Source organism: Anopheles gambiae, chromosome X, assembly GCF_943734735.2.
Source record: "Anopheles gambiae chromosome X, idAnoGambNW_F1_1, whole genome shotgun sequence".
NCBI classification, from domain to species: Eukaryota; Metazoa; Arthropoda; class Insecta; order Diptera; family Culicidae; genus Anopheles; species Anopheles gambiae.
In genome coordinates, this window is record NC_064600.1 from 13,743,494 (window position 1) to 13,763,285 (window position 19,792).

The window sequence follows — 19,792 nt, forward strand, 5'->3', positions numbered from 1 at the left end:
TCATTTAACCTTAATATTGCGGCCTCTTCGTTTTGTTTATCAAAAAGTTTCCACAAGCGTATCTTTGTTTATAGCTGTACAAAAAATTCAAAAGCCATCAATTGCTTTTAGAATCACCAACATGTGCATCACGGACTAAAGTCCCGTAAGAACCGAGTGTCTCATATGGTGGATTGAATATCCTGCTGCGGGCAATCAATAATTCACCGATTGATCCAAGCGCATTAAGTGGATAAAAAAAATGGTAGAAAAAAAGATCAATCGCTCTTAAACGACAACTGTTGGTCCTTGGAACCAAATTGTACGGCTCGTATTTATGTTTGCCATTACAAACATCAAGCCAAGTTTGTGGATAAATTAAACGTATAATGGCACTTAAAGACCCGTTGTACATCGAAATGTAATTGAAATCTAATGACCTGCTTCACACGAACCACCAGCAAGCCAACCCGATGCAGCCCGAATCGGTATCGCTGTGTCGAGCGACAATTTGGTGGCGGGTGCCAAACAATTGACGCTTTAGCGTCCATTAAACGGCCTAGCCTCGACCTCGGCACAAACATTAAAAAAAAAAATCAAAATCAAACCACACTCGAACACGCACAATGTTAATCGACCGTTCATAAGAAAGATGAAACGCATAACAACAGCATGCCAACCTGCCATTGAGATGCTGGCTTGGCGTGGTCAAATGCCGACCTTGAGAGCCGACCACGCCTCCAACCGTCTGCTCCTCGCCCGCGCGTAACGGAATCGATCGAAAATAGGTTTCGGTTTTTCTTCGCTCCAAATATGACGCACATTTGGCGCGAAACACCGACCGACGAGAGGAAGGGGGGTGGGGTAGAGAGGGAGAGAGAGGGGGAGAGAGAAAGAGAGAGAGAGAGAGAGAGAGAACCATGTCTAATGCCGGTTTGAAATGGCTTTTCGCTGCGTCCTACCGTGCGCGCGAATCTCGTTCAAGCGCTTTTCGTGGCCAGGCTTTTCTCACGCGTCTCGCGGGGGCAGACAATTTTCACACATGCCTACGCCTTCGAGCCTGTCGCGACTGCAATCTATGCGAATGTGTCAGTGAACGTAGAAGCGGGAGGGCGTTGATGCAAGGCAGCACCGATTTAAATCGCTTCAATCGCCCATCCCTTCAAGAATGGTGCGGACAATGGTTGTGCCCGGCATTCAGCCCCGGTCTTTGCCAAAGTTCGACCTGAAGCGCGCAAGAGCTAGAGTTGTTTTTTTTTGGGACAAACCAAGCAGACAGAGAAAAGCTCCTGGGGAAGGAAACAAAATAATAAAAAAAAACCCTAAAACTGCTCAAAGATAAACCCGACAGGCTAATGAAAACTGCAAGCACAATAACGTCAAACTGCCGGCCGCTGTGTAAGACAGTTTTTTAATTCTGTGTGCTTCTAGCGCATTTTCTCCACCCCACGCTCGTTCGCTTTTCGCTCAAGGAGACACTTTGGGAAAATAGCACCACCTTTTTTGTTCATTTTCAGCCCGAAGTTCACCGTCGCGCACCTCATTTGCGTGCTTTTTTTGCCGTGTGTGTGTGTATGCTTTCAACGTGCGAGATTGTTCTTCGATTGTCGCCGCCTCGGTCGTCAATGAAAATCTGCGGGCTGAATTGTTCACTCGCATTGGGAGCGCGCGTGTGTGTGTTTGTGCGTGCGTGCGCGCTGCACCATTTGCCACGAGGGGTGGTTCATTGCACAATGCGGCCCACAGCAGCCAGTGACTGGTCTGTTGCAATCCGGCCCGGCCAGAACACGCCAAAAAGGCAAGAGACCAACTTATGGTGGGAAGGGGACGAGAAAGGGAAGGGGGGGGGGTGTTTTGTTTTTGTTTTTCGCTCCTAAAACGAAAAGCGCCGGTGGAAAGTAAGAAAGAGTGGGTGTAGTGCGGGGTCAGGGCGTAAGAATGGATGCCAGAAGACAAAAGGCAGGGAAAGACAATGGGAGGGAAAATACGGACAAATAAGACTAATGGCGTGCACCAGGTGAATGGGTGTGTATGTGTGCTTGTGTGTATGCACACACGGGGGCTGCGATACGAGCTGGCATGCTAATTTGGGAGGTGAAAGGGCACTCCGAAGAATAGAAAACTGAAGAGTGCAGAGAGGAGAAGGTCAGGCAAGGGAGGGTGTAAAGTTTGTGGCATGTATTGTCCAATTTTATCCTACCTATTTGGCATCGTTTTGTGGTGTTTGGGAAGGTAAGGGAGGGATTGGGGGAGAGAAGTTGGTACAAAGATGTAGGAAGCTTTAATACTTTGTCATCCAATGAATACACCGGCACCCTCAGTCTGATGACAGCACCACAGTATGCTTGCAAAATTGCTCTATTCGGTTGCAACCAGTGCTGCCAAATGTCACGAGCATCACGTGATAATCACCACCAAAAACAATGAACATATCCGTGGTAGCTTGATGCTCATTGCTGATACTCAATGAAAGTGCGTCATGGCATGCCGAACACGACATGTGAGTTCTTGAGTCCAACGCGATACTCTGACTAACAAGCTGAGATTAACAGCGTAGCAAACATTATCATGACTTTTTCTGGCTGTAAACAGTGATGCCAAATGCCACTGATTCCGTCACCAACACTCATGACTGAAACGAAGCTCAAATCAGTTCACGTACACAACTGGGATGATCAGGGGGGAGACTCAAACAGTTGACCAATCACATGCTTAGTGACATTTTTTGTAGCACTCAACTCTTGGTCTCTCACTTTATACATTTACTCCCAATGATAATCGCGGCATTCTTGGCGATTTGTGAACTACTTGGCAAGCGGTAACAAGCAACAAAATGATAATGCTTTCTCGCTCTGTCTGCTTTAATGATGTGTTGGATAGGACGATTAAGCATTAGAGCGAAAAATCATGCTCATTTTGTTGCTTGGGATCACTCGCACGCACCGCATATCTCCCATGACTATCGTGAAGATCGCCGATAGAAAATGTCGCGACCAAGTGACTGACCAAAACGTCACCAGGCATGTGATGGTCGTTCTCACTGGTTGAGTCTCACCTCTGATCATCACAGGAGAGCTCGTGACGCTGACATGATTTTGTTTCAGTCGGATTTTGTCATGACTATTTCAGTGACATTTTGAAGAACTAAATGGTTACTAAAATGTCTTCAAGCGTGTATTGGTCACGCCAACTGCTTGAACATCACCTCTGATTATTACAATTGAGTACGTGACGCTAAGTACGTGATTTTGTTTCAGTCAGAATGTTTTATGCCATTGGCAGTGACATTTTTCAGCACTGGTTGCAACACTTCCATTATATGATTGCAAAAACCTTCACAGAATGCTTGCACAATTCCACTACCGGTTTAAAACATTCCCTTAAACCTAACTTAATTCATTAAACTATTCCACTATACGACTCGAAACCCTGTAAGCCTGATTAAAAAAAAATCATTCTTTTTTAACAAAAGATTAACAAAATCAATGCTAAGTCCAATTCTGTTTACTATGTTCATCAATGACGTTTGTCTACGCTCCTGCAAGAACGCTGATCTGATCTGATCGCCATTAAGGACCGCCGTTCACGTTCAGACCGTCGCGATACTCTCTACGTGATGTGTCGTCAATTAATTGTTGTGTGTCATACAATCGAACCAGGAATGTCAAACACTGAGCTCCTAAATAATGTTCGTCATGCACACTAGTTTCTTGCGTTATTCGTTGTATTTAGGTTGAGACTTGAGTGTAATTTCGTTTGAAAGGGCCAATAACGTCTATTGAACAGATCAAATAAATGAAATAAATGAAATAATGTATTACAACCTGATGGTAATCGTTCCTTTACGCGAATTATATCAAAATCGTTTTATTTGTTTCTTCTTCGGATTATTAGAGACTTCAGCTCTACCTTGATGCTTTTGTTTATTGGTGCTCCAATCCAATTTACTACGCCTGGGTCCGGAAAAGTGTTCTCTGTTATTTCCTTCTCTCACTCTCTTTCTTCTATTTTGTTTAACTATACTCTTTCTAAATCGTCCCTCGCTCGTGTTATGCGTATCTGCGACCTTGGTGTTATACTTGACAGCCGTCTAAACTGCACTAAACTGCATCTTGATGACAGTTCTACTAAATTCTAACCGACTCTTGGGTTTATTTTACGTTCTACCTCTACCTTTGGTGTTTTAAGTTTTTTAAGACCAACTTTTACTGCGATCTAGTAAGGCCTATTCTTGAATATGCTAGCATGGTGCTGCCTTATGAACCTTAAGTTAGACCGACCCGCTAGAAACCAGACTGCAAGCTGGCATTCCACACCGGCTACGAGCAGACGAAGATGTAACGCTACACCGGCCACGAGCGGACAACGGCGACATGCGCAAGTAATGCGACACGCAGACCGATCGTGAGAACGGACCAATGCAGCCAGCAACCAGCGGGCTCGTTAGAACATTAGCTCGTTAGGTTTAGGCAGTCGAAGTCGAAGTCTAGCATCAGCAAGATGTAGTTCATAGTTTAGCTTTAGTCAGGAGTAATCCTGTTAGTGTAAAATAAAAAATCTTTTTTATGGCCAACCGGCCTAGATAAAGATTAACTGGCGCCCGAAAAGGGACCTCTAGTGAAGTGAAAATCTAGTGACGAGTAGTGATCGCGAAAGAGTGTAATCACACCGTGCTTAGAACATCTCCCGATCGCAGTTTGCAGCCGTGTGTATGAGCACCTAAGTAGCCGGTAGCAGCCAATAACTCGTTGCCGGAGGAAAGGGACAACGCCGACACACCGAGAAGGAAAAATTCACCGGAGGCCCGAGCAACAGAAACCAACCCCGTCAGAGGAGGCGAAGCAACCAGCCCCGTAAGAAGGGTGAAGCATGAATTTATTAATGAAGATAACAGAATTGAAATAAGAGACACACATCTTAACCACCAAGAAAAAGAGAAATTACATTTATTTCTTAACAAGTTTCAAGATTTATTCCAGCCACCCAACGAAAAGTTGCCCTTTACAACAAAGGTAGAAGCAACCATAGCCACGAATGATACGGAACCAATTTACTGTAAGTCATACCCATACCCTTTGTCCCTCAAACAGGAAGTGGAAACACAGATAAAAAAATTATTAAATAATGGTATAATTCGACCATCTAGGTCACCATATAATTCACCTGTGTGGATAGTTCCCAAAAAGGTTGACGCATCTAACGAAAAAAAAAAATCGACTTGTGATCGATTACAGAAAAATAAACCTGAAAACTAAAAGCGATAGATATCCCATTCCCGATACTTCAACAGTACTTGCCAATCTAGGAAATAATAAATATTTTACAACACTCGATCTAGCATCGGGATTTCACCAGATTCGTTTAGCAGAAAAAGATATCAAAAAAACCGCCTTTTCCATCAATAATGGAAAATACGAATTTTTAAGATTACCTTTCGGTCTGAAAAATGCACCTTCGATTTTTCAGAGAGTCATGGACGATGTTCTTAGAGAACATATTGGAAAAATTTGTCACGTATACATAGACGATATAATAGTCTTTGGAAAAACATTCGACGAACATCTGAAAAACTTGGAAATTGTTTTGAATACATTACGAGAAGCCAATTTTAAAATACAGCCAGACAAATCAGAGTTTTTAAGAACAGAAGTTGAATTCTTAGGATTCATTGTTTCAGAATATGGCTTGAAACCAAATGAGAAAAAGATAGAAAGTATCTTAAAATACCCCGAACCTCAAACTATTCGAGAACTTAGATCATTTTTAGGACTGTCTGGATATTACAGAAGATTTGTTAAAAATTATGCAGCTTTAGCAAAACCTTTAACAAAACTTTTAAGAGGGGAGGATGGCCAAGGCCACTGCAAAATTACAAAAAATCAATCTAAAAATTTTCCGATAAAATTAGATGATGATGCCAAACGCGCTTTCAAAACTCTTAAGGAAGTTTTATCATCCGATGATGTTTTAGCATACCCCGATTTTGATCATGATTTTATTTTAACTACCGACGCTTCTGACAAAGCAATCGGAGCTGTCCTTTCCCAGAACGTTAATGGTGTTGAAAAACCAATAACATTCATATCTAGAACACTATCAAAAACAGAAGAGAATTATGCTACAAACGAAAAAGAAATGCTTGCTATAGTTTGGGCTTTACATTCTCTACGTAATTACATTTACGGTGCAAAAATAATAATATTAACAGATCACCAACCTTTAACATATGCAATGTCACCAAAAAATAACAATGCAAAATTAAAGCGATGGAAAGCATTCATAGAGGAACATAACTATGAGCTAAGTTACAAACCTGGAAAAACCAACGTGGTAGCTGATGCTCTTTCACGCATACAAATTAACTCACTAACTCCTACACAACACTCTGCCGAAGAAGATGATCTTTCTTTTATCCCTTCTACCGAAGCTCCAATTAATGTTTTCCGAAACCAATTAATTTTTCAAAAAGGTACTATTAGTTCCTACGAGTTTGTAAACCCCTTTCCTAAGTTTAAAAGGCACACTTTCATAGAACTACAATTTTCAATCGATTTTATAAAAGACAAACTTAAGAGATTCATGATACCTGGTATAATAAATGGCATATTCACTGATGAGCCAACTATGGGGATCATTCAAGAAACCTTTAAAAATCTATTCAATATATCAACCATGAAAGCAAGATTTTCACAAACTCAAGTTCAAGACATTTGTGATCAAGAACAACAGATAGAAGAAATTCGTAAAATACATAACTTTGCCCATAGAAACGCTAAGGAAAATTCATTACAAGCTATAAAAAAATTCTATTTCCCTTCCATGAGAAACAAGATAGAACAATATGTTAAAAACTGCGAAACTTGCAAAGTAGAAAAATACGAAAGAAGACCCCCTGAATACATACCAGTTAAAACACCAATCCCAAAATATCCAGGAGAAATTGTTCATGTTGATATATTTGCGTATAATGCAAATTTTTTATTCATCTCGTCAATGGACAAATTTTCGAAATATTTGAAATTAAAACCAATTAAATCAAAATCCATAGCAGACGTTAAGGAAGTACTGCTACAATTATTATACGATTGGAATTTGCCTAGACAAATTATATTTGATAACGAATGTACATTTGTATCGAACGTCATAGAGCAGTCCATACTAAATTTAGGTGTATCAATTTTTAAGACACCAGTGAATAGATCAGAGTCAAATGGACAAGTGGAACGTTGTCACTCCACGATCAGAGAAATCGCAAGATGTACAAAAGGTTTGAATCCAGACATGAGCTTAATTACCTTAGTACAACAAGCCGTGTATAAGTATAATAATACTATTCATTCTTTTACAAAAGAGACTCCCAGAAAAGTATATATTGGAGAGCAATCAGAAGAATTTTCATTTAGAGATAGAACAAAATTAAAAGAAAAAATTGAGAGTAAAATTATAAAAATATTTGAAGAAAAAAATGAAAAGATTAAAGATGATAAGTACCAAGATTACGAACCGAATCAATTTGCGTATGAAAAAAATAAAACTATGAATAAGCGTGACAGTCGTTATAAGACAGTGGTAGTTAAGGAAAATCATCCAACGTATATAATAGATTCGAACAATCGAAAAATCCACAAAATAAATTTAAGAAAAAATTAATGATATAATTATGATTTAATTAATTTTCTATTACAGAATCGCGTTTTTCACACTATATGGTGTTCTACAAGCTAGCATAAACATTTTCGACTTAACAAACAACCCATTGGCTATTGTTCCGTTAGGACAAGCAAAAATTAGGATCGGATACTTGAGGACGATTCATCCAATTGATCTTACCGAGCTAGAAGAGATAATTTCTCGAGTTTTAGAAAATAGCACAAACAGTACAGGAAAATCCCCATTGCAAAGTTTAATTAATTTGAAGCTCGAAAAACTTAACGCCACAATTTCTAAGATTAGGCCACGTAGACTTCGAACGAAAAGATGGAACAGTATAGGTACCGCCTGGAAGTGGATAGCTGGCAGTCCCGACGCAGAAGATCTAACGATAATCAACACCACCCTGAATTCGCTCATCCTACAAAACAACGAGCAGCTATTAATCAATAATGGTCTCAGCAGAAGATTCCAAGAAACAACCAATATTGCTAATCATGTTATCGACCTTCAGAATAGGATCCAAAGGGAACATCAAACTGAGATACAACAGATCATTAAGATAGCAAACCTAGACGCATTACAAGCCCATATAAAAACACTCCAAGAAGCCATACTAGCCGCTAAGCATGGGATACCGAATAGCGAGCTACTATCAATAGAAGACTTAAACACCGTTGCAGAATTTCTGGCACAAAATGGCATTTACTATACATCAGTTGAAGAAATGTTAACACAAGCCACAGCACAAGTTACCATGAATTCAACACACGTGATATTTATGCTAAAGTTTCCACGTCTATCCTATGAAACTTACGAGTACAACTATATCGACTCTATCATACAAAATGATAAGAGAATCTTAATCAAGCATAACTACATAATCCGGAATCTAACCCATATGTTCGAATTACCGCAGCCCTGTATCGATCAGAGCAGCCACCAGCTTTGCGAAAGTAAAGATCTGGAAGAGCCTTCACGCTGCATACGACAACTCGTACAAGGGGAGCATACAGAATGTATGTACGAAAAGGTGTATTCAACGGGATTAGTTAAACACATTAACAATGCGAATATTCTATTGAATGATGCCACTGCCGAAATTTCATCAAACTGCAGCAATATAAACCACATTCTTAATGGATCATATCTCATACAATTTCACAACTGCAATATCTTTATTAACGGAGAACTCTTTCCCAGCACCGAAGTTTCGATAACCGGTAAACCATATATATCAACCCTTGGCCTCATCGCTAAAGAAGACGGCATCAGAGACGAACCTTCAATTGAACATCTTCGAAACATAACATTGCAGCACAGAGAGAAACTACATACCATCAGCCTGGTTAATAATTCCCTCACATGGAAACTTCATATCTTTGGGTCAATTGGGCTAACGACAATTGTTCTGATAACAATAGCAATTTTATATTTCATTACCAGTATAAGAAGAACGAAAATAAGCCTCAACATTCCAACGAACAACACCAACCGACAGGATGTCCACCACATAGAAACCTTCGTGAAAAAACCCACAACATTCCATGCTCTCGGCAGACTTTGAGGGCAAAGTCATCTAAGAAGGGAGGAGTTAGACCGACCCGCTAGAAACCAGACTGCAAGCTGGCATTCCACACCGGCTACGAGCAGACGAAGATGTAACGCTACACCGGCCACGAGCGGACAACGGCGACATGCGCAAGTAATGCGACACGCAGACCGATCGTGAGAACGGACCAATGCAGCCAGCAACCAGCGGGCTCGTTAGAACATTAGCTCGTTAGGTTTAGGCAGTCGAAGTCGAAGTCTAGCATCAGCAAGATGTAGTTCATAGTTTAGCTTTAGTCAGGAGTAATCCTGTTAGTGTAAAATAAAAAATCTTTTTTATGGCCAACCGGCCTAGATAAAGATTAACTCTTATGAAACGCGATAGCGAGATATTCGGTCTTCATTCATCTCTTCAGTCATCGCCAAGCGTCTCGAACATTTTTCATTGGTGGCTCTTTAATTTCTTTTACTAATGCTTCCGATTTTCTCTCGTCTATCTTGCTGTATGTTCCCTCTCGTTCTTTTCGCCCACGTGATCCTCTGCCAGTAAAGACACGTCATATGCTATATACTTTAAATAATCTTCTATCCTGTTTCTGAATTGTTTAACCATTTTTATTATCGATTTGATTTTAACTCCTCGCTTAACTCTTTCCGTAACCTTCTTCTTATGTTTACGATAGTCTCTTAGCGCTATACCTTTATTTATTTTAGTTTATTTGTTTTTATTATTTTTTATTTGTTAAGTCAGGTTTAGTTTTGATGATATTTTTGTTATTTATTTGATTTAAGACTTCGTTATTTAGACTTGATGGAGTTAAATAAATGAAATGAATTGAAAGAAAAATCAGGAAAAGATTTGGGTCAAACGTGTGGCCGCCACCACAAACATGCCACACAATTGCAGTACAACGCGTGCCAATGTGAACGAGAGCTGCCAATGGGAGGGGGGAGGTGGACTTTGTGATAAACAAACCCCATAGCACCCCAAAAACCATAGAGATACTCAACACAACACACACCCGCCTGGGTTCTGTCGCAAGATCTGCTCGAAAAAGATCGCAATGCCGCGAGATAAAGCGTGATAAAGCACCATCTACAACAACACCCCGCCCGTGGACACGGAGGGGTAAGCAACACGCAGTGCACGCAATCGCGCCCGCAAGCGGCACGCGAGCACTAGTCGAAGTGCGAAAAAAGCATGAATTATTAATCCGACTCGCAGCACACCAAGCGACGAACCCGACGTCACGGCGCTCGCCCGCGCACTCGCTGTCACAAAAGAAAGGCTTCCTGATGGCACTTTCGGTAGGGCTTTTCCCGACGGGGTTTGAAAGGTGCATCAAAATGTACATTTTATTAAACGGGGTTAAACTTAACGTCCCTTTTCAGTGGGCGGTGGTTAAAATGTGCATTTATTTACCCGCGTGGAGCGCGTTTTCGACATCTTTCGGCTTCGGGTGGAGATTGCGTCGATCGTTTTTTTTTTTTGTTTTTGTTTGGTTTTCGGAGTCAATGTGCCATCTCGAAATTAATTATGCTTCGCGCGGTGCGGTGAAGAGGAAACAGTCATTATGTTGTGCCAGGTGGGTGAGTGAGAAGGGGGAAAAATCATTATTGCGTTTGGAAGATTAATTTACCGCTGCTTGGGCTAGCGTCGGACTATTGGCTGCAAGAAAGCTTAAAGCCCCACAACAACAAAAACACACACACACATGCGCGATCCTAATGATTAATCACAGCGGTGTGTAAGATGCAGGCTGTGTTTTTCCTATACAATCACCCTCCGAAAAGGGTGTCGCAAATAGGCTGTCGTCACGCTTTTAATCCTTTGCTTTGTGAAATAACCGAAACCGGTACGAAACAAACCAAAAAAACGACTTAAGCTATACTTGAGCTGTAAGAAATGAAGAGAGAAAAAAAACCAACCCCCAACAAAAGACCAGCCCGTATGCAAAACCATCCCTTAAAATCTCGCGTTTTGTTGGTGGCGCAGTGTGCGCGTGGTTGTTAGTGGCGTGAACATTTTCCACGCGAATCAGATTCGATTTGTCAACGTGCTGTTTTTCGCTCTTCCCCTCGCCGTCTCTGTCGTAGCAAAAAGATGCCGGGCCAGAACCGGAGCTGGCGGTTCGCTGTCTGCCCTGCGCGCGCGAAGCCAACCGCGCATATGATTGATGCTTATGGCGCATTAGCACCGAGGCGAAAAGGGAACTGCCGGTGCGTACGGGCAGCAGGCTGCTTGGCTGGCTGCAGATTGCTGTGATTCGATCCAAGGATTTTGCTGCTGGGAAACTGGTGGGAAAACATGACACGCGGCTGTACATTTACCGCCCGTCGGTACTGTGTGGGTTTCCTCGTTGCTAGGTGGAGTTGAAAAACACATTTCCTCATGTTGGCCCACCGACACACACACACACACACACACACACACACAGCTTACATGCGTGATGCAAGAATGGCAAAATGGCCTCGGGGCTACTAGGAATGGTCCAAAACGCACAAGAATGGCATCGTGTCGATTTAACGACAATCACGTAAGGTTCTCACCATAAAAATACGCCCACGGGTGACCCGAACTGTTTCGCGGAGTGTGTGTGTTTGTGCATGCGCGCGTGTGTGTGTCTGTTGACCAGCAAGTAAGCAGGAACCCTGGCAGCCGTCCCCGGTCCCATATGGTTTTGCGCAGCCGTCGCGAAAGACCTAGGCCGAAGGAAAATGAGCAACATCAAAACATAATTCCCTTCCCTCGCTGGAGGGGGGGGGGGGGGGTAGGGGGGGCCGCGGGAACGGGGGACGCGTGAGAAACTGCACTGATTCCATTGTTCCAGTACAATTCACCTGCCGCAGCCTCGCCCCATTAGGTGGCCTGGCCGCTTGTGTTGGCTTTGTTTAGTTTTCGAGCGATTGCCGCTTGCTATTTTTGCTTCAGGTTCGGGCCAGCGTCGGCTTTTATTTTTTCTTTCTTTCTTAATTTTCTTGCCGCACTCCACCCCCGCGACGCGTGTGTGTGGCAGGTGGGCGGAGGCGGTGTCGAATGGGTAAATTTTCGCGATCTCGTAGCGGGGACGGCTTAATGGGTAGAATTTTAGTGTTGCTTTTGCTTTCCCGCGTTCGCTTGCAAGGACAAGATACTGATGGTGTTGGGGGGGGGGGGTTAGCTGGACAAAAAATGTCGACAAACAAAAACAGACAGCTAAAAGTCGTCAACATGCGACTCACATCATCTGCATACGCAATCCGGTGGCTGGTGGACTGCGGGGGAGGGGGGGATGGGGGGTTGAGCTGTCACCTTGATTTGTGGGGCGACTAGCGCCACTTTAGCGGCTACTTTAGGCCAGGCAGGAGGACCGTTTTAAGCTGTCCGGACGAAGGCTACTCCGCGATCAGATCGGACCGCCTGGAGATGGGATGCTGCCGTTGGGGCGTTCTCTTTAATTGCCAATAAATAAAACATGCCAGGTAAATGGCGACGCAAAGATCTACAGAACGATTGTTTAATGTTGTCTGTGACGTTGGATTCTGAGCATTGTTTACTTTTTTTTTGGTAACAAAGGGTAACATCGCAAATGTGCGCAATTTAATTATTCGTGTCACAAGGGGTAAAACAAGTGTTTGCCAAAGGTCACCCAATTGTGCTGACATTGTCAGGTCAACTGTAGTCTTGGATGCAATCGGAGCTCCAAGTTCGGTTTTGGAAGATTTTCCAAAGAGTAGGATTCCTGTACGCAAAAGACGGTGCAGAAGTTTGAGGATTTTAGAATACATATCATTGTAGATGTTCGGGGCGGTCCCATCGTAGGTTCAAGCCCAGAATGGACCGTCCCCCTGTAGCAAGGATTGACTATAAGGTTACGTGGTAATGAATTAAGTCTCGAAAGCCTGTATAGACCGGCATGTCCGTGTAGGACGTTACGCCAAATAGAAGAACATTGTGTAGATACGAAAGGTTTTTCTGGGTATTTAGCTAGGTGGCCTGTTAGGTATCCCGAATACCCCCTAGTACAGAAATGCCAGTAAATTTGCGTCTTACGAAAGCTTTCGCATTGACTGAGCTTCTAGGGCACCGAGGAGGTTTAAAAGAGCTCAGGAAGAGCTCCTTTCGCATTATATCCTTGCGCCATATACAGCAAATATCTAATACTATTGTTTAGAAATAAATCTTATCGCTTTCTGAACTTTTGGAGTTGGAGTTTTTAGTACTTCAAGAATGTGCGTTAGAGTACCAACAAATTTTCTTAGATGCAAGCCAGTCGACCTTCCAAAGTTTTGGAAGAGTTTCAAACGTTTTTGGAGTTCTTTCAATAATTAACATTCTATTGCAGCGACCTTGTCTGCTCGCCACGAATTCGCCTGGATAGCGATTTAGCCAGACAAAGCATTAATGTTTTTGAGCGATATTGTTGTGTTTGGGGAAACTGTGAAAGAACATAACTTGAATTCGATCAACATATTGGATGGGTTGAAGCAACCTAATCTGACAGTGGATCCAACAAAAATCTAGGTATTTTTAAGGAAATGGACTAGTGTTGGGAATTTCGTTAAAAAAAAGGAACGGAACGGAACTAGTTCATTTTCCAAAAAGAACGGAACGTGAACCTGGGGTGCAAAAGAACCGACCCAGAGCTTAGAAGCCAAACTGTCTTCGGGGGGGGGGGGGGGGGGGGTTGGGGCACTCAAACGGTTGTCGAATGGAACAGAATGCTTCAAATCGAATGGCCAAATATTGGAATCATGCCGAGTGCCAAGATCATGTGGACATCGTGGCATAAAAAATAAATATATTTTATTTTTCGTTGTTCATACTCGCATATCATAATACATCTTTTCCAACCCGTTCTGCCATATGAGTACTAATTTAAATTTTATAATAGTTATTTGTCTAGTTTAGACTAGCTAAATTATAACAAAAAGTAGAATAGATGTTACAAATTGCACCATAATACCAAATGCAACACCCTTTTTGGTTTCGCTTATCACGATTTTTATAAACGATACGCGACGAAGTGCGATGAATATTCCTGTGAGCATGGGAGAGTGCACAGGCAACACATACTGTATGCGAGAAAGAGTGAACAGTTATCTTGCATGCAGCAAGCAACAGCCGGACAAAGCCGGTTTTTCAAAGAACGGAACGAACGAACGATAGCACCTTGCTAACAATATTGAAGCGGCAAAAACCGGAACGGAACGGAGTGAACGGAACGGAATGAACGGAAAGAACGGAATGAACGCAAAGAACGAAATGAACGGAACGGAACGGAATGAACGGAATGATCGGAACGGAACGGAATGAACGGAATGAACGGAACGGAACGAAATGAACGGAAAGAACGGAATGAACGGAATGAACGGAACGGAACGATTTTGTATAAAGGATCGGAACGGAACGGCCTACATAAAGAACGGAACTTTTTTAATAGGTTCGGACCGGAACGGCCAACACTAAAATGGACGCAATCTCTTAGCTGATGGTGGTCCTAGTGTGCGGAATAGGGATATTAATAAAGTAGTAAAAAATCCCTAAAATACTAAAAAAAATAATAGCTTCTTCACCAGACTCAGCCAAGGATCACCAAGTCCCTTACATGCATTACAGATTGGTGTATTGTTGTTGTTTTTATAATTATAGAGGATTTGAACCTATTTTGAGTATTTGTTGTCTTCAACTCTGGTCGATGAATCTTTCATGATAGTTGAAAATGTTAAGAGTTCAAATAATATAGATCTTGAATACTGTACTCCGAAGTATCAATCAAAGACTAGACTTTTTAAGAAAGAGTTGATTTTTGATGTTCCTAGAAACTCGCACGACTCAACAACTTGTCCGTCGTGGGTTCAAAACTCATATGGAGCGTCTTCCTGCAACAAAGACTTGACTATCCAGCTGTGCGCGGTACTTAATAAGCTCCGAATGCCTGTATAGGCTGGTATGATCACTTAGGTCGTCATGTCAAGGAGAAGAAGAAGAAGAAGAACTAAATTTGCAATTCAATTATTCCGTATGACAGCACAAAACTTCAATAGGTCTAAGAATCCTTGCCAGTACTTGATATATGTAAGATTTCCCAAGTCAAAATAATCATCAAATTGAAATGCAAGTCAAAATATACCTCTTAGCCAATTTCTTAATCATATTTTTTTAAATACTCTCTATGGACTGTTATTAGATTTAGCATGTGTTTACAGTTGTTAGCATATCTGGATAAATCCAGCAACAAACAAAATGTAGTGCATGAAAGTCCCCGAGACAAACTCTTACGATTCAATATAATCGGTTGCCATCAGAGCACTCCGATACAACTTTTGCACAGCTTAACATGCATTGTTACTTTGCTGCAAGTGTTCCGCGAACTTTTTTCCACAACGAATCCTCCCCCCTCCGGCAAACGGTGTCTCCAACCTCTACTAACGCTGAACTGCACCCGAACTATGTGCAATCGATTTGGGGCGCATTTTTCACATATGTCGACAGCGGTAAGGAAGTCGTTAAGGCGCATTGTTTAGTGCTTTTTCTTCTTGGTCGTTCGAGGCTGGAGCCACTAAGGCAATGGCAAACGTCCCAAGCAAAAGTGAATCTAAAACAATGGAATCGAAAAACTTGCGACGAGTGGCCAAATAGCCCACCCACACCCGGGGTGGATCGGACGGTTAATGGAGGGCCGGTCGGGATATCGCGCGACATATTTTCACATTCCACGCGCTGTCAACCTTACCCAGAGCATGTGTGTTGAAATGCACTGCCAAGCTGGAAGAGATTCTTCCCATACACAATATATACAAAAAACACACACACACACACACACACACACACACGAGAGAGTGATGTGTCAGTTTCGTCATTTTGCACCAACCTGAACCGTTTACGAAGGGGCACACTATTGCCCTGCACAAACGCAGCCCGCTCTATTGCTCAACGAGTGAGTGTGCTGGCTGCTTTTCGCCACCGTTTAAGCGCCACGTTGCGCCTGAGAAGCGCGTGAGATTTATTTCGCCGACAAGTTGACCGACACCGTCCGGAAATTGTAACGCAGCCGTGTAGCCGCTGTACGCAACGATATCACGCGTAATGTGACGATGGGCTGGGTTGCTTCTTTGCTGCAACGGTCGCCAGCGGCGGGTTGTCGTAGGTTATGGTGTCAAAAGTGGAGATGTAAGCAGTGCTGATCAAGATGGGCTGCGATCTTCGACGTGTGAAAACGGTTGGCGATTTAGTTACATCATCCAAACCGCTTTATAAACAGTATTACTTCAATGTTTTGTTAAGCTATAAATAATATACTTATCATTTTTTCAAACTTTCTTTTCAAAAAGAGTATAAAAAGTTTTAGCTGGAATCGCTTCTAAAAAGCCAATTAAAACCATAATATCCAGCAAGACCTTGAAAATATCTTATACGTCTCGATTGCAGGTCTCAAAACTGTCTGTTACTAAAGAAACGGACAGTTTGTTTTTGAATCCATTCAAAGCTGTCTTGAGATAAGAAGCTAGAAAAGCTCAAAGCTTTGCACAAAGTTGATGAAAAAGCTTGTGTATCGATGTAGGCGCACAATAAGTAGACATTACATACCTCGCAGGCGCATTGAAAATACTATAATCACATTGCGGGTTTCTTGAATACTTCAATGAAGCAGGCAGCAGTGGCGGGTTTAACATGGTTCACGTAGATCGTAAGTTTTCGACAAACACCGTTTTCGTGCCCAAATAAAGAATGTTAAGCTGCTTTTGAAAATTGTTCAACTGTAAGTAAACACTCGATGTCCAACTGAAATACCGATGCCTATCTGAACTTCGTTCAATCGTAACTATACAAGTGAAACCCTTAGGTTGATCCGTTTGCTGTATGGAGTTTAGAGTTTTTCGTGCCTTCATTTGCAAAAATAATTTGAATTCCTTTGCCGATAATTTATCCCGAATGTTAATGATTGGCGATGAAATGAGTACAAAATTAATCAAAATGAAGATCCAAACTGTTTAATTTCATCAAAATGAACATCCAGGAAACGAACATGGGTAATATAAACGCAAATATTGAGGAAAGCAATTGTTTAGTTTCGATTTCAACAGAAGAATTTTCGATTATTCAGAAAGGCATCATAATTTCAGTTGGCCGTCAAATGCTTACATCAAATGTTCTAGTTTAACAATGTTCAAAAGCACCTTAACATTGCTTACTAACATTGCAATTTCATCACAATGAACATCCAGGAAACGAACACGGGTAATATAATCGTACGCAAATATTAGTTGCGGTTACACAAACGATTTTAACAAAAAAATTTTTGATTGTTCAGAAAGGCATCAGAATTTCTCAAAATGCTCGAAAGCACCTTAACATTGCTTACTTGGGCTTCAAAACGGTTTATAACAGTGGATATAGTTTGAGCGGCCCTGTGGGCGATAGACGGTGGGGCTACGTGACTGAGGAACCCTGAGGATGTGTTTAATCTTATGCTCACAATTAGATCGTAATAAATAATTGAACTTTATTACTGTCTTGTTTCATACTTTAACTCTAACATGGCTCCAAACAAGACTAAACTTTCTTAGGAAACAATCGAAATGGCGTAATGATTGCTACGCGTAAAATAAATAAAACTAAATGTCCCATTACATAGAGTATCGTCCGAATTCTTAACATTGTATCAAAGCTTCCTGATCTATTAAAATAATCGTCACCACGCCAAGTGTATACTTACCAGTTACGCATCTAACGTCATCTGAGATTAAACATTGTAAGCAATGTCTCTATGCATGAAAATATTTGATCGTAACTAAACTCCTACTCTGATGTCACCTATGGTCATGCAATACAGTAGATAGTATAGCAGATGTCATAAAAACTTCCAGCCGATTGAGACGAGTTTGTTCAGGCAAACCAATGATCTTTGACTGAGTTGTGCTATTATTTTCCAACACCTACCAAATATGTATCGACTAATTCAACCTAATCGAACAAGCCTACCTGTTCTGTAACTAATACTTATTAACCTACTAATCTAGAACACGAATGTAAGGTGATCATCCACAAGGAAAGTGTTGCAAGTTCCGTCTCAAGCAGTGTTTATCGAAGCAACCGTGTGTGTACCGCTATGCTAACACCAGGCCTACTAACTGGATCGTGTTTTTTAAACTTGCACCCCTTTTAGTCGCTTCATTACCCACACCGCACACCACACGGGCACCAATACGCAGACCTGCCACCGCGCCACGATTACGCCATCCCGGGGTGCGTGCAAAAAAAAAACGGTGACTAAATGCGGTTTTTGATACCGTTTTTCATCGTGCAGTACGGTCGCGATTACGCGAGCCCCAATTCCGTTCGACACTTGTGCGATCGATACGCCTGCTAACTAGTACAGGCTCTGCCGGATCGGGTGCGTCACCCGTTTCGTGGTGCGTGTGCCGGGGGCCGCCTCGAAAGCGTGGACGTGACGCAATCGAGGGGCGGAACGCATTGGTGACCGTTTTGCCGCCTTCTCCTTCGGCGACCCTGTTCCCAGCGATCGCACAGCAATGTGTGGAATGTCGGAATTAGGGTACTCTTTACCTAAACACCGTATTTATGGTGCTGTACGGGCAAGACATTGGAAGTAGAAAACAGATATATGAGCGATACAAATTCTGCGCTGTTCGCACGAGTTCCTTTCTCCCGGATATTGGTTTCAATTTTTTTTTTTTGCATGGGTCGAGCAAGCTTTTTCGTCACCTTGGCCCGTTCTTAATCGAATATGAAACGCGCCATCCGACGTTTGGATTTCATCACATCGCGGAAATGCTACCACAAATCACACCAAACGGGGCTCGTTCGATAGCTGCTAGAGCACGGTGCAACCTCCAACAACACGCCTACTTTCTATATACCTGGAGACCCTGGCGGTCCCTACGCTGTCGGCCCGAAACTTGGGCCCCGAGGGGACTTGGGACATTTCGTGAGTCACCGACACACACACACACACACACACACACATGGTCACCGATTCTGGTGCGGCGCATCCGAAAAGACCGGACGACGCCAAATTTGACGCCTGGAGAAAGAAGACGAGTGCGAGAAAGACAGAGAGAGAAGCACTAAAGTTCAAGGTTAGCGCGGACCGCAGCACTAAAACAGCAACAAACCCTAATCAGCCTCTCACCCGTTTTTGGGGGCCAGATTTATGTCGTTACTGTTGTTGTTGTTGTTGATTGCTGCCTGTTCACTGATCACTTCGCAGCGTCACATCCTAACCTTCCCCCGTTGCGGCTGAGCGTGATGTCTTGAGCGAGAGAAGCGATCTGAAGGGGGGTTCGTTGTCTGCTAAAACCATCAGCGCAATCTCGTCGTGAGAATCGTACCGCTCGTACGGTAACGAACGGTTTCACATGGAGATCTTCGACTGGTGCCCGTTCTTAGCCAGCAAAGATATCGTGTCCACCCTTTTTTCACACACCCCAAACGAGCTAAGGCTACAACTGCAGCCGGTGCCGGAATTCGCCACAGTAACTGCATACGCAAATCATTGTTTCGCACCAAGTTGTACGGCGAGCACAATAATTACCGTCCGTGCAGTTTTTGTAGCAGTTTCACATACCCAACTCCTGCTACGTGCTAAAATCTGCATGCCAGAAGGAA

The 19,792-nt window shown here is 42.6% G+C and overlaps 1 protein-coding gene across 1 annotated transcript; it reads left to right on the plus strand.

The window, feature by feature from the left end:
- Positions 1–7,651: 7,651 nt before the first annotated feature.
- On the plus strand, positions 7,652–9,212 carry LOC133391187 (uncharacterized; the record flags this gene model as incomplete). Its single annotated transcript, XM_061642899.1, has 2 exons — positions 7,652–8,972; positions 9,190–9,212. Coding segments are annotated over 2 exons (1,344 nt in total), but the record flags the coding sequence as incomplete, so codon positions are not given.
- Positions 9,213–19,792: the final 10,580 nt, after the last annotated feature.